A 15,609-nucleotide genomic window follows, 5' to 3' on the forward strand; every position below is an offset into this window, starting at 1 on the left:
TCTGTTGTCCAGGAATGTGTCATGTGGTACAAAAACTTAATAAAACAGTGTAGTTACTACCAGGATCAGGTGATTAAGGTTAGCATGTCCGTGAAAGCCACAGAATAGGGAAAACAACCATTTCAAATACTGAGCACTTTACACATACCTCTTTTTGCACCAAGCACTTTATATTCACGCATATCTTGAACTGTGCTTAGTCGCTTCGCTGTGTCTGACCCTTTGCAGCCCCATGGACTGTGCCCGCCAGGCTCCTCTGGGAGCCTGGGTTGCCTGGGACGTCCCAGGCAAGGATACTGGACTGGGTTGCCATGCCCTCCTCCAGGGGATCTTCTCAACCCAGGTATCGAACCCAGGTCTCCCGCATTGCAGTCGGATTCATTACCCTCTGAGCCACTACGGAAGCCCAAGGAATAGGCTATTGGAGCAGGTAGCCTATCCCTTCTCTGGGGGATCTTCCCAGCCCAGGAACCAAACCAGGGTTTCCTGTATTGCAGGCATATTCTTTACAGCTGACCTATCAGGGAAGCCCATATTCATGCATAGATTAAGTGTAGTACAGTGTTTTTAAAGACAAAGAAATGAATTATGAGAGGCAAGCAAAATAGCAATAGCCAACAGTACTTTTTAAAAAATGTACTCGGCATTCGTTATTCTTAAGTAGAATGAATTCACGGTCATAACATTTAAAGGAAACAGTGAATAGTAATTTTTCCTCTTGGATATTTTCTATCACATTAAGAGCTCTGAGATGCCTTCTAGAAGAAATCAGGTAGTGTCTTTTACCCAAGTTTACCAAGGTTTTTATCATATAGGTAAAACGAATAAAGAAAAATTAACCTGCCATACCCTGCTCAGCCTGGCATACAACTGAAAAAAACAAAAAGAGGCTTTTCTGCCTGTTGGCTTTCAAAGTGGTCGATTCCTGAAATTCAGCCTTCCTCAACTGTGATGTAAACCTATCATGTGCATAGTCTGTTTGAATTTGTTGCATCTCCTCTGTGAGATTTGAGATCAGGGGAATCTGACAGCAGATAGGCTGATACTCATGCTTTTTTACTAAGCTGTAACAAAGTCTTCTGTCTCTGTCCCAGGAGTTTTATGTGTCTCCTGCCAACGTGTTAGCTTGTAAGTAACGTAAAGTCTAAAGTACAGTAGTGCAGCATAGTAATAATAAAATTGTTCACTGTTTCTATAAGTTAGTTTGAATAATTTTTTCTGGGCTACTAGTTTTGACAGAGGAGAAATAAGAGTTATTGGACAGTCAATTCACAGAAGCTATGATCTACCAAAGTTGCAAGGTCTTTTTTTGTGTGGGTGTCAGTGTCACAATTTATTTTTAGCTTTTTATTTTTAATTGGAGTGTAGGTGATTAGCAACATGTTAGTTTCAAGTGTACAGCATAGTGATCCAGTTATAAATATAGATACATTTTTAAAAAGATTCTTTTCCTAAATGAATGGTTCCAGACTGAGTAGCGTTCCCTGAACTATACTGTAGTTTTTTATATACAGTAATATGTATATGTTAATCCCAAACTCCTAGTTTATCCTTCCCCCCGCCTCCCCCTTTGGTAACCATAAATGTGTTTTTGAAATCTGCGAGTCTATTTCTATTTTGTAAAGAAGTTCATTTGTATCATTTTTTTTAAGATTCCATATATGTGATACCATATGATATCTGTCTTTCTGTGACTTACTTCACTAGTATAAAAATCTCTGGGTCCATCCATGTTGCTGCACATGCCATTATTTCATGCTTTTTTTAATATTCCTTTGTATATATGTACCACATCTTGTTTATGCAGTCCTCAGTCAGTGGATTGTTTAGGTTGTTTCCATGTCTTGGCTCAATAGTGCTGCAATGAACAGTGGGGTGTGTGTATCTTTTCAGGTTGTGGTTTTCCCTGGGTACATGCCCAGGAATGGGGTTGCTGGGATCATGTGGTAGCTCTGTTTTTAGTGTTTAATGAATCTTCATACTGTTGTCCCGAATGGCTGTATCAATGTACATTCTCATCAACAGTAGGGGAGGGCTCCCTTTTCTTAGCGCTAACGCCAGCATCTACTGCTTATAGATTTTTTGATGATGGCCATTTTGACAGTGTGAGGTGATACCTCACTGTAGTTCTGATTTGCATTTCTCTAGTAATTAGGGATGTTGAGCATCATATCACGTGCTTTTTGGCCATCTGTCGGGAGCCATTGTGGGAGGTCCCGCCCGTGACGAGGTCATGAAGAAATTACCGGGCAGACAGGGCCGTCCGGGATCCCATCCATGACGAGGTCGTGAGGTAAATACCTGACAGGCAAGGCCGTCTAGGATAAGGGACCCTCCAGGTTGGCCTCGGCCTCTACCCCACCCTATATCCTCCCCTCTTTTCTGCTGTTGTTCTTGTTTACCCTGCTGCAGATTCTTGTGTTGCCTGCCGAGAGCTCTCCTGCTCCTCTTTCACTGAATAAAGACCAACTTAAAACCCTAATTAATAAATCTTCTGGATGCTGGTACCCTATGAAGGGGCCAGAGATGAAGGAAATGCTTCCATTCAAACATTTTGCTGACATTCTGGCTTGTTTGATAAATGTGTGCTCTCATTGCACAAAATGCTCTTGATTGTTCTAAACATCCTAAGCACAGTACGCTAACAAAAGAAACTATTAAGCATAGGCCCCTTCTCGGGGTGAGAAAAGCTCCACAAATATTATAGCCACAAATGTGCCTAATAGAAAATAGTTTAGATAGAGATTAGCTGGTGACTTCTTGCAGGTGGTTAACTTTTAGACTAAGAGCCTGTTTTGTGCCATATCTGCTGTTTCTGCAGTCCTTTGCATTTCTGTTCTGTAAAAATGTAATCCTATCTAGTTCTCATGGAGATGACACCTAATAGAAAGAAAATAGATTAACCACAAAAAAGACAGGGTCGGCTACTGAAGTTGCTTAAAGTTGCACCAGGTGCAAGCCATAAATTGTCAACAGGCCTGAAAGCTGAAAGATATTATACATAGAGATTAACCATTAAAAAGGCCCTAATAGGCACAGAGCCCTTTGGGGGGTGAGGAAGCCCTATTAAAAAATACAAAACATATTGTTTTAAAAGTGGTTATTGGATCAACGTTTGATTGATGTTAATGTGCTGAGGTTGTGCCGTGGAAACTATTGTTAATATAGTTAAAGATATAATAAAATAAGAGTTTAGCCCTAGTGTAAAAACAATAAGATAATTGTTGATTTTAACCAGGAGTGCTAAACAGGGACTGCCTCTCCAGAGCCACAGAGTCCGTGTGTGTTAAGCCTTTTAGATAAATTGAGCTGAGAATTTCTGCAAAAAGACTGTCTTTTATGTTAACAAGATTGTATTTCTTTTATGTTACAACTTGCTATACCATGAGACTGCCAATTTTCTGTTTTCTGCTAACCTCAAGGCCAGAAGATAATATACAAAAAATCTATGGGAAAAGACTCTCATAAACAAAAATATACAGAGCATACCTGGTTTCGTGAAGGACAAGCTGATATAATGTTAAACTAAGTCTGTGTGCTTATCTGCCCCTTAGAAATGTACCAACTTAGGGTATAAAGGCGATGGTGAAAAATAAAGCAACTGCCAGACTCTGCCGCACATTCCTGGTCTGGTCTCTTTCTTTCTCTCTCCTTCTCTCTCCCTAGCAGACTTGACCCTATCAAGGCCGGTCCTGCGTGTCTCTTGCCAACGCCGTTCATCCTGAGGGTTCCCCTGGATCCTGCTGGGGCTGGACCCCGGCAGTCATCTATATGTCTTCTTTAGAGAAGTATCTGTTTAGATATTCTGCCCATATTTGATTGGATTGTTCATTTTTTGATGTTGAGCTACATGTGCTGTTTGTACATTTTGGATATTAATTCCTTGATAATTGCTTCATTTACAAGTATTTTCTCTCATTTTGTGAGTTGTCTTTTTATTTATGGTTTTCTTTGCTGTGAAAAGTCTTCAAGTTTAATTAGGTCCCGTTTTTTTTCATTACTCTAGGAGGTGAATTCAAGAAGATAATGCTGTGATTTATGTCAGAGAGTGTTCTGCTTATGTTTTCCTCTAAGAGTTTTATAGTATCTGATCTTACATTTAGGTCTTTTAGCCATTTTGAATATCTTTTTGTGTGTAGTGTTAGAGAATGATCCGATTTCATTCTTTTACACGTACCTGTCCAGTTTTCCCAGCACCACTTATTGAAGAGACTGTCTTTTCTCCATAACATATTCTTTCTTCTTTTGTCCTAGATTAATTGACCACAGGTTCATGGGTTTATTTCTGGGCATTCTGTCCTCTTCCACTGATCGATATTTCTGGTTTTGTGCCAGTACCACACTGATGTGTTGCTGTAGCTTAGGAAAATAGCTTTTAAACCCTCCTAGTTAAAAGACATTTTGTCAGTATGTTTTGAGTATCTTTGGATTTTTTAAAGATCCTTCAGAAACGATAATATCTCAGTTTGAGGTGTTCATTGTTCACTGTGGCACCTAATGTGAGGAGACTGAATTACTCTTGGATTTTAGTAGGCAAACAAAGCAATTAAAATTTGTTAATCACTCAGTTGTGTCCGATTCTTTGTGACTCCCAAGGCTTCCCTGTCCTTCACCATATCCTGGAGTTTTCTCAAACTCATATCCATCAATTCGGTGGACTTGATACCATCCAACCATCTCATCCTTTGTTGTTCCCTTCTCCTCCTGCCCTCAATCGTTCTCAGCTCAGAGGCTTTTCCAATGGGTCACCTCTTCACATCAGGTGGCCAAAGTATGGGAGCTTCAGCATCAGTCCTTCCAATGATCATTCAGGGTTGATTTCCTTTAGGATTGACTGGTTTGATCTCTCGGCAATCCAAGGGACCCTGAAGAGTCTTCTCCAACGCCATAATTCGAAAGCATTAATTCTTTGATGCTCAACCTTCTTTATGGTCCAACTCTCTCATCCGTACAAGACTACTGAAAAAAAAAAAACCGTAGCTTTGACTGTAGAGACCTTTGTTGGCAAAGTAATGTCTCTGCTTTTTAATACACTATCTAGGTTTGTCATAGCTTTTCTGCAAAAGACCAAGCATCTTCTCATTTCATGGCTGCAGTCAACATTTGTAGTGATTTTGGAGTCCAAGTAAATAAAGTCTGTCACTGTTTCCGTTGTTTCCCAATGTATTTGCTATGGAGTGCTGGGACCCACTGCCATGATTTTGATTTTTTGAATGTAGAGTTTTAAACCAGCTTTTTCACTCTGTGCTTTCACCTTCATCAAGAGGCTCTTTAGTTCCTCTTCGCTTTCTTCCATAAAGGTGATGTCATCTGCATATCTGAGGTTATTGACATTTCTTCCAGTTGTGTTGATTCCAGCTTGTGCTTCATCCATCCCAGCATTTTGCATGATATACTCTGCATATTAGTTAAATAAGTGTGTGACAATATACAGCCTTAACATACTCCTTTCCCAATTTGGAACCAGTCCATTGTTCATGTCTGGTTCTACCTGTTGCTTCTTGACCTGCATATAGGTTTCTCAGGAGGCAGGTAAGGTACTCTGGTATCCCCATCTCTTGAAGAATTTCCCACAATTTGTGTGATTCACACACTCAAAGGCTTTAGGATAGTCAATGAAACAGAAGTAGATGTTTTCCTGGAAATCACTTTTTCTCTGATCCAACAGATGTTAGCAATTTGATCTCTGGCTCCTCTGCCTTTTCGAAATCTAGCTTGAACGTCTGGAAGTTCTCAGTTCACATGCTGTTGAAGCCTAGCTTGAAGTATTTTGAACATTACTTTGCTAGCATGTGAAATGAATGCAACTGTGCAGTAGTTTGAGCGTTCTTTGGCATTGCCCTTCTTTGGGATGAGAATGAAAACTTACCTTTTCCAGTCGTGTGGCCACTGCTGAGTTATCCAAATTTGCTGGCATATTGAGTGCAGCAGTTTCACAGCATCATCTTTTAGGATTTGAAATAGTTCAGCTGGAATTCCATCACCTACACTAGATTTGTTTGTGGTGATGCTTCCTAAGGCCCACTTGACTTCGCATTCCAGTGTGTCTGACTCTAGGTGAGTGATCACAGCATCATGGATATCTGGGTCATTAAGATCTTTTCTGAGTAGTTCTTCTGTTTATTCTTCCCAACTCTTCTTAATCTCTTCTGCTTCTGTTAGGTCCATACCATTTCTATCCTTTATTGTGCCCATATTTGCGTGAAATAATCCCTTGATGTCTCTGATTTTCTTGAAGAGATCTCTAGTCCCTTATGATTATGCAGTGGAAGTGACAAATAGATTCAAGGAATTAGATCTGATAGACGAAGTGCCTGAAGAATTATAGATGGAGATTCATAATATTGTACAAGAGGCAGTGATCAAAACCATCCCCATGAAAAAGAAATACAAAAAGGTAAAATAGTTGTCTGAGAAAGTCTTACAAATAGCTGAGAAAAGAAGAGAAGTGAAAGGCAAAGGAGGAAAGGAAAGATATACCTATCTGAATGCAGAGTTCCAAAAAATAGAAAGGAGAGATAAGAGAGCCTTCTAAGTGAACACTGCAGTTACTAATACTTTGTCCTATAAACTTCTTTGGGTAAAGCATAGACGAAGTGTGGTCTGTTTTCCCTTTCTGTGGAAAGCTGTTTTAGGGGGAACTCATGCTCTCTGCCAGAAATAAACCCCTGCTAAGGAAAGCAGGATTACTTAACAATATGTATTCTAGTAAAAAGAAAAGATCCTTCACAGTCTATAACTTAAGTCCTGTTGCTGAAAAAGATGAAACCAAGTATCCTTTCCTTCTCTTCCAACTTGCTTTAAAAATTAACTTAGAACAGGAGTTCCCTGGTGTTTAAGAATCCATCTGCCACTGCAGGGGACATGAGTTCAATCCCTGGTCTGGGAAGATTGTACAAGCCGCGGGCAACCAAGGCCACGTGCTGCAACTACCGGGCCCACACACAGCAACTCTTGAAACATACATGCCCTAGAGCCCAAGCTAGTGGTGAGCAGGGGCTACTAGTTGTGATATGTGGGCTTCTCCTTGTGGCTCCTCTTGCTGCAGACAAGCTCTGCAACAAGAGAAGCCACCGCAAGGAGAAGCCAACACATGACAACTTTAGCCCCTGGTCACTGCAACTAGACAAAGCCTATAGGCAGCAGTGAAGACCCAGTGCAGCCAAAAATAAATAAATGAATAAATGTTTAAAAAAAAAATAGTTCAAGAAATGCATTTTAAAAAGGAAAAGAAAATGAAAAACCTTATAAAAATTAATTTAGGAAAATGGGACCAAGATTGAATTTAGAAAAAATGTTTCAGAAAAAGTACAGATGCATAAAGAAATAAAAATTCAAATAGACGACTTGAGACAGAACATAAGACTAAATGATTTGTGGTACAACAGGAACTGGAAGAAGCACAGGTATAAGAATGGACGTCTTTTAATGAACGAAACCAGTCTTTCTGCGGTGACTGTGAAAGCCGGAAATATTGCAACAAGTAACTGTTAATGCACGTTCTACTCCTTGTACCCTTTCACACAGTGCTTTTTATTTTCATTTACATCTCTCAACACTAACACAGAGTTCTTTTTATTTTTATTTCTTTGTTTTTTGGCTGTGCTGGGTCTTCGTTGCCATGTGCAGGCTCTCTCTGTAGTGGTGAGCAGGGGCTCCTTGTTGTCTTACGTGGGCTTCTCCTTGCGGCTTCTCTTGCCGCAGAGCGTGGTCTTTAGGTGCATGGGCGTCAGTGACTGTAGCACTTGGGTTTAGCTGTCTTGCTGTATGTGGGATCTTCCTGGGCCAGAGTTCAAACCTGGGTCCCCTGCATGGGCTGGTAGATTCTTAACCATTGGACCACCAGAGAATTCCTAGCACAGCATTCTGAAATTGCCAAGCATAAGTTGTATGCAGCTGAGTGAAAAGATCAAAATGTGCTCAGTTTTCCAGAAGAGCTGATGATCATGGAAAATGACAAAGTCCTTTTACATGTCCATTTACATCATCATCGACAAAAATATAAACATATATTGTTAAAGAGAGCATGATAACAAATAATTCCATAAAGAAAGAAACTGAAGTAATGTATAATAAATGGTTCAGAGGCCAAGCACTTGGTTATCGTTCTTAAATGCCTTTCAAAATAGTTGATCCTCATGAAATGCAGTGTACCAACGGCCTTGGGGTCTGTGTTGCTGCAGGGACACCGATAAGGGTAATGATATTTCCTCTCTGAGGAAGACAGCTGTTCACGATCCAGGATTTGTTTAGGTTGTCCACTCCCCTGCCATATGTAGACCAGGGGACCAATTAGTAAATCAGTACCAAATAAAAATGATTGTATCATGAGTAAGTGAAGTCTGTAGAAACTTAAGTGAATTGTGTGTATATGTTGACTTTTAAAAGGTACCTATTTTTGTTCAAAGTGTGGATGGCATCTTAGTAGTCCTTCAGAAATGTGCTTATGCTCAGTGCAAAACAAAAGCAAAAAATGGCACTAGTTCTTCAACTATAAGATAAGGTGTGCTTGCAAATATAAAGCATATCAAATCTTCATTTTGTAGGTCAGTATTAAGAATGATCATGACGTAGCCGATGCATCAATGTGAAGACTCATTTGCTCCCTGGAAAGAAGAAAGGTAAGTACTTAGTACTTATCAGAAAGTTGTGAAGAAATAGGTAATTCTGACAGTCTTTATATTGAAGATGTCATATTTTCTAGTAATTAGCCCAGCTTCTCAAGCTGGAGAGAAAAATTCTCTGATGCACTTCATGGATAAGACAGATATTTTCCCATTCCAGGGAACATGGAAGGCTCCTTCCCAGCTCTCAAGAGCTGCACGCAGTCAGATAAGGAGGGTCACGCATTAAATCTGCTCTGCATGGGCGTTTCCACTGTTTTCTGTCCTTTCAGACCATCCTCCTTTTAGTGGTGTATGTACTGCTGCTTTCAAAAAGACTATTGGTTTATTCTTTCTGTGAGTAAAACCACACCGTAGCTCTACCATCTTTGCTTTATTCCCTCCTGTACATCCATCTTCTTATTTTTTAATTGTTTATAAATCTGCCCACAGGGATAATTATTACAATATTCAACATGAGGCCTGTTTAAGGAAATCTATATCTGTGATTCTTCCAAATCTAGTAAATCAAGTAATCTATAGAGAACAGTGTTCTCTGTTGGTAAAGAATGGCAAAACCACTAAATATTGTAAAGTAATTAGACTCCAATTAAAATAAATAAATTTATATTTTAAAAAAAGACATTGTTGTGTAAAGAGCAGTAGCTTTTCACTGCAACAGTCAGATGTTTAAGAAAAATCAGTGTACTTGTTGACAGTGGCACATTAGAGAGTTCTCCATCTTTCACCGTAATTTACCCAGGATATTCGGGGTTCATTAAGCATTGATGAAATATATCATGTAACAGGTACAGGGAAGAATACAGAGAAATTTACAACTATTACACTTCATTTTGAAAGCATATTTTCCCACTAGAACAAGTTTTTGTTGTAATATGGCTGTTAAGTAGATAATCTTTCTATTATATAAGTGGTCATGTGCCTTACTTTGTTTAATCATAAGCTGTTTGTTACTTGACTAATGACAGGTCTTAAAGGTGATGCAATATTTCCTTCATTACAATGTGAATATATTAGATTAACATTTTGAATATTCTGTTCAGATGGATTATAGGCAGAAGTATTCAGTGTTTTTAGTGCATAAATATAGGCAGAAAGCATCTGAACAAAAGATTGAGTGGTCTTCCTAGGCCCAAGTTCTCATTCTTACATACAGAAAATACTGTTCCATGTCCTGTTTTACTTTTTTTTTTAATAATTCAATTTGACTGATGTCACATTTAGAAAATGAACAGATTTGCACTGTTAAAATTTTCTGTAATGTCTCAAAAAGATAGAGTGGATGCTGGTGAATTCCTGGCTACTGGAAATATACAATTTTTTTAGAGATTAGTTGTGATAATTCATGTAAAATGGTTATCATAATTTTGGTGCTTAATAGAAGGTCAATCACTATCAGTGGCAGCTCCAGAATTTCTGTATAAGACAGCACACAGTTAATCTGATTGAAAATAGGGTAAGAAGACTTGTTTTGAAGTTGTAATTTTTCACAGGAAGTATATTGCTTTTGTTTTGATTGTATGTATTTTTGGTTTTCCTGGGAAGAAGGGTGGAGGGAACCTATGGGTAAGTGGAAAATCCCCCCCGCACCCTACCAGGCCCTACCAATGCCACATATGATTATTAAAGGCATCCATTTAGGGAAGATTGAGGCAGATGCTCCTCTATTTACAAGGGGGCATAGGCGCTAACAACTGAAACACAGACGCCTGAACCACCTCTTCAGTTTTGCTTAAACTCCTACTGTTGGCACTTACCTGATTTTTCCTGTAAACTCTGAGTAATTTGGTTTTACTGTATTGACTTTTCTTCTATTTTTTATACTATTGTATTCAATTTTAGTTAATGAACTGTAATTATTCATCAAGGCTTCAACATTAAACATGTAGGGTACACATTGTGATTTTGTACTATGATTATAGCATGTTTTTATGCTACAGTCCTTTATATTAATATGCTATCTTGATCTTAAAATAGCATATTTATCCTATTTTCTTACTATCATTTATTGAGTTTCTATTTCTCCTTAATTCCTAGCTTATTTAATAATTCTTTCTATTTTCTTTTCTCTTGTAAATTTCAGTATCCCTAAATTTGTACCATTTTCATTTATATATGAACTTTCCTAGTCTGTGATTATATTAATTATTTGTGATTTTAAAATAATTAGCTAGAAATAACCAAGAAATGAAAAGTTAGAACACATTTAGCTTTTGTGCAACATTTTAACTTTTCAAAAGTGATGATGTCATTATTTTAGCCCATTCCTCTCAGAAGAAAGATGTAATGTAGTGATCTGCTTGGTATTACTAGGGCTCATTATTCATTCAGCCTTCATTTATGTTTTAATTTACATTAAACATCTCAAAACTTCAAAGATATTAAAGACAATTGTTGACTAGACAGATCCAGAAATATTTGTAGCCTAATTTATAACCTCTTTTTGATAAAATGAAAACAAGTAATATATAAACTAATGGTATAGAAGCTGTATATAATTTTTATTATATACTTACTTATTTAACACCACTGGCATGCACAGTATAAAATCATAAAAACAACAAACATCACTGTACCAATACTCCATAAAATTATTTGTACCAGGCGAAAGAGGTTTATTTTTCCAGTGACTTGATCTATGAACATTGCGGCCTTCTCATCACCAATGGTGGCAGTCTGTAATAAAGTTAATAGTGTTTTGGGGGTAGTTTAGTGAAGCAAAATACTCAAAACCCTCAATTTATGTTTCAGTTTTTTTTTTTCAAAACACTGCATAGGTTTTAGTTATTTTTTTCTATAAAACAAGCTAATGGAAGTCTCTTTGCGTGTTAAAGACGGTAATAAATGCCAAGGTGGAATATTTAGAGAAATACAGTCATTTCCCTTTAAACATATTATATAGTATTCTTCAATGCACTGATTTCTTTGTTCAATACAGTGATCTTACAGAAATATTTTCCGGTTTCCCAAAGAATGTTTCTTAGTGACAGAGGGAAATATCAAAGGTCAGCAGTTTCCTTCCTCTAAAGGCTTATACAATGCATTTCCTAATACTGTGGCTAATCCATTCCATGATTTTTACACTAAAAACACCTTGTCAGGAGATAAACTGCCTACATTTACTATAATCTCATCTTTATAAACTTGGTTGGCTTTTATTAACACTACAGTATTCACACTGAGTTATTTGGAATTTCATGTTTGCATGACTCTTCCCCATGACAAGCACTGTGGCAAGAGATAGTGTTTAATAGATGCATTATGGAAATAATATTAAAAGAGAGGGAGTACTTTGTGTAAAATAAAAACACTGAAATCTAACATAATCCTGCTATTTCTGCATGGCTTAGTTCTCTCACAATAATTGATTATATAATTAATAATGTATAAACTTGCCCACATGAGTAATGGAAACTCATACAACTTCAAATACTATGAACACTTATTCAATTTTCAATCATCCAAGGTTTTTTCTATATACAAAGATGTTTGCTATTTTTAGTGACTAATAGATAAAAATACTAACCTCATTAAGCCAAAGAATAGGCACCAAATAGTTGTGCTCCAGATTCTTTAATGCTCTGTAATATACATTGAAAATAATTATAAAATATTAAATAATTATGGAAATAATTATGTATTATACATGCATAACAGAAATGTTAGTAATTATCTGTATAAATTAATGTTCAGAAACTAGTTGCTGTTGTGTCTTGGTTAAATTCCTTGATTTTTGTTCCATATGATGAATCATTTAAATTTTAATGTCTGTTTCTGAGATTTATAATCACTCTTATGAAACTTTCTAATATGTATTTCTAATTAGATTCACTTTTTCTAATCATTTATTTTCCCTTTCAACAAGTGATGCTCAGGAAACTGAGAGAGTCAATTCCTAGGCAGGTTGATTAAAAGTCCGGAGGTCCCCAGGGAGAGAGGGGTCTGGAATTCTCAAGGAGGAGGAAAGGACAAACTTTTTTCCTCTACATTCCTTAGGATTATATAACAATAATGTATCCTGTTTGAGGACAGTTTCTGGAAAAAAAAGCTTCTGGCTAATCCTGTTACCTTAAAATGTAAATTATAGGAGTGGGTCTAGTAAGGTCTTTGCAACCTCCAGACATTCTTTTGATTCACTGTAATAATTAATTAAAAGTATATAACTCCATTGCTAGCACTGGTGAGGGGGCACTCCTTCTGCCCCCATCTGATGTCTATGTCAGAAGCTTTCTCTACCTCTTTTATACTTTAATAAAACCGTATGACACAAAAGCTCTGAGCTATCAAGCCTTGTCTCTGGCCCTGGATTGAATTCTTCTCCTCCAGAGGCCAAGAATCCCGGCGTCTTTTGTGGTTCGGCAACAACTTTTCAAAACTAAACTTTGAATTCTGGAAACTACTGTCATAGAAATATTTGGATAACTAGTGGAATGAGCAATACCACCATACACTCATTCCAAAATGTATGTAAATACCATTTCAATACAAACTAAATATAATTCTGAATTGCAAATGAAAGTTAAAAGCATTTAATGATTTAATGAATTAAGACAAAGAAGTTGAAATTTTATGTTATATATGTTTTTTCATCATATTGGATTATTGCTGCATGAGTTTATTTGAGAAAACTAAGAAGTAGCAAGAATATACAGAAGAACTATACAAAAAAGATCTTCACAACCAAGATAATCACGATGGTGTGATCATTTACCTAGAGCCAGACATCCTGGAATGTGAAGTCAAGTGGGCACTATGAACAAAGCTAGTGGAGGTAATGGAATTCCAGTTGAGCTAAATCCTAAAAGATGATGCTGTTAAAGTGCTGCACTCAATATGCCCACAAATTTGGAAAACTCAGCAGTGGCCACAGGACTGGAAAAGGTCTGTTTTCATTCCAATCCCAAATAAAGACAATGCCAAAGAATGCTCAAGCTACCACACAATTGCACTCATCTCACATGCTGGTAAAGTAATGCTCAAATTTCTCCAAGTCAGGTTTCAACAGTATGTGAACCATGAACTTCCAGATGTTCAAGCTGGATTTACAAAAGGCAGAGGAACCAGAGATCAAAATGCCAACATTCGTTGGATCATCGAAAAAGCAAAAGAGTTACAGAAAAACATCTATTTCTGCTTTATTGACTATGCCAAAGCCTTTGACTCTGTGGATCATGACAAATTGTGGAAAATTTTAAGAAATGGGAATACCAGACCACCTGACCTGCCTCCTGAGAAATCTGTTCACAGGTCAGGAAGCACCAGTTAGAACTGGACATAAAACAGACTGGTTCCAAATAGGAAAAGGAGTACGTCAAGGCTGTATATTGTCACCCTGCTTGTTTAACTTATATGCAGAGTACATCATGAGAAACGCTGGGCTGGATGAAGCACAAGCTGGAATCGAGAGTGCCAGGAGAAATATCAATAACCTCAGATATGCAGATAACACCCTTATGGCAGAAAGCAAAGAACTAAAGAGCCTCTTGATGAAAGTGAAAGAGGAGAGTGAAAAAGTTGGCTTAAAACTCAGCATTCAGAAAACTAAGATCATGGCATCTGGTCCTATCACTTCATGGCAAATATATGGGGGGACTATGGAAATAGTGATACTTTATATTTTGGGGCTCCAAAATAACTGCAGATCATTATTGCAACCATGTAATTAAAAGACACTTGCTTCTTGGAAGAAAAGTTATAACCAACCTATACAGCATATTAAAAAGCAGAGACATTACTTTGCCAACAAAGGTCCATCTAATCAAAGCTATGGTTTTTCCAGTGGTCATGTATGGATGTGAGAGTAAGACTATAAAGAACGCTGAGCGCCAAAGAATTGATGCCTTTGGACTATGGTGTTTGAGAAGACTCTTGTGAGTCCCTTGGACTGCAAGGAGATCCAACCAGTGAATCTTAAAGGAAATCAGTCCTGAATATTCATTGGAAGGACTGAGGCTAAAGCTGAAAGTCCAATACTTTGGCCACCTGATGCAAGGAACTGACTTATTTGAAAAAACCCTGATGCTGGGAAAGATTGAAAGTGGTTGGAGAAAGGGAAGACAGAGGATGAGATGGTTGGAAGGCATCACCGACTCAATGGACATGGGTTTGAGTAAACTCTGGGAGTTGGTGATGGACAGGGAGGCCTGGCGTGCTGCAGTCCATGGGCTCGCAAAGAGTCGGACATGACTGAGGGACTGAACTGAACTCAAGTGATGGTGACACAAGAATATATTAATCCACAGCTTACAGTTTCTTCAGTCAGAAATTCTTGGAGATAGGTCCTCAAATCATTTGATGGTCACACTTTTCTTTAGTAGCCTGTTTTGGCATTCCTAAAGGGGCAGATATTCTAAATTTATGTAGAAATTAGAAAAAAATCTTATCTCTAAATCTTTAAGAGTAGCAATAATAAAGCTGGTAGGAAGAGTTGAGCTGCAAACCTCTTACAGTGCTAACATGGAAGGATATAACCCTACTTATACAATTTTTCATATCTCCTTTTACGTTTTTTTTCTTTGCATATATATTTTCCTCATACAAATTTGTTTATGCAGTCCATTCATTGCCTGTCTTCCTAGTCCAGCTACCTAAATTTCAGTAGACGTTCTTTTATTTCTATTTACCAACATTTTGTTTTATAGAGGTACAGGTAGATTTTTACTTTCATGACTCATATTATTATCTCCTATTACTATCAGTGCCTTGGGCTAAATAACTCTGATCATCTGCATTACTTTAAAACACAGATTTTTTTTTTTTTTACATTGAAGTATAATTGCTTTCCAGTGTTGCGTTAGTTTCTTCCATACCACAGCGTGCATCAGTTGTAAGTAAACAGAAATTCCCTCCATCTGTAGCCCCCTTGCCCCCGTCTCAGTCATCACAGAGCGCTGAGCTGAGCTCCTCGTGTGATACAGCGGCCCCCCACCACCTGCTTTACACAGGGTCCTGTATCCATGTCAGCGCTGCTCTCTCAATTCATTCT

General features: G+C 37.8%; 1 protein-coding gene across 1 annotated transcript in view; it reads right to left on the minus strand.

The window, feature by feature from the left end:
* Positions 1–7,604: 7,604 nt before the first annotated feature.
* Positions 7,605–15,609, minus strand: part of LOC136170441 (platelet glycoprotein 4-like) — a 42,002-nt gene continuing 33,997 nt past the window's right edge. Inside the window, exons 11-13 of the mRNA XM_065938612.1 lie at positions 12,151–12,205; positions 11,141–11,300; positions 7,605–8,606 (exon numbers count right to left, since the gene is read on the minus strand). Of these exons, the coding sequence (XP_065794684.1) occupies positions 11,145–11,300; positions 12,151–12,205 (211 nt within the window). The 3' untranslated portion in view covers positions 7,605–8,606; positions 11,141–11,144. The remainder of the gene's footprint in view (positions 8,607–11,140; positions 11,301–12,150; positions 12,206–15,609) is intronic.

Source organism: Muntiacus reevesi, chromosome 6, assembly GCF_963930625.1.
Source record: "Muntiacus reevesi chromosome 6, mMunRee1.1, whole genome shotgun sequence".
In the NCBI taxonomy this organism is placed as follows: Eukaryota; Metazoa; Chordata; class Mammalia; order Artiodactyla; family Cervidae; genus Muntiacus; species Muntiacus reevesi.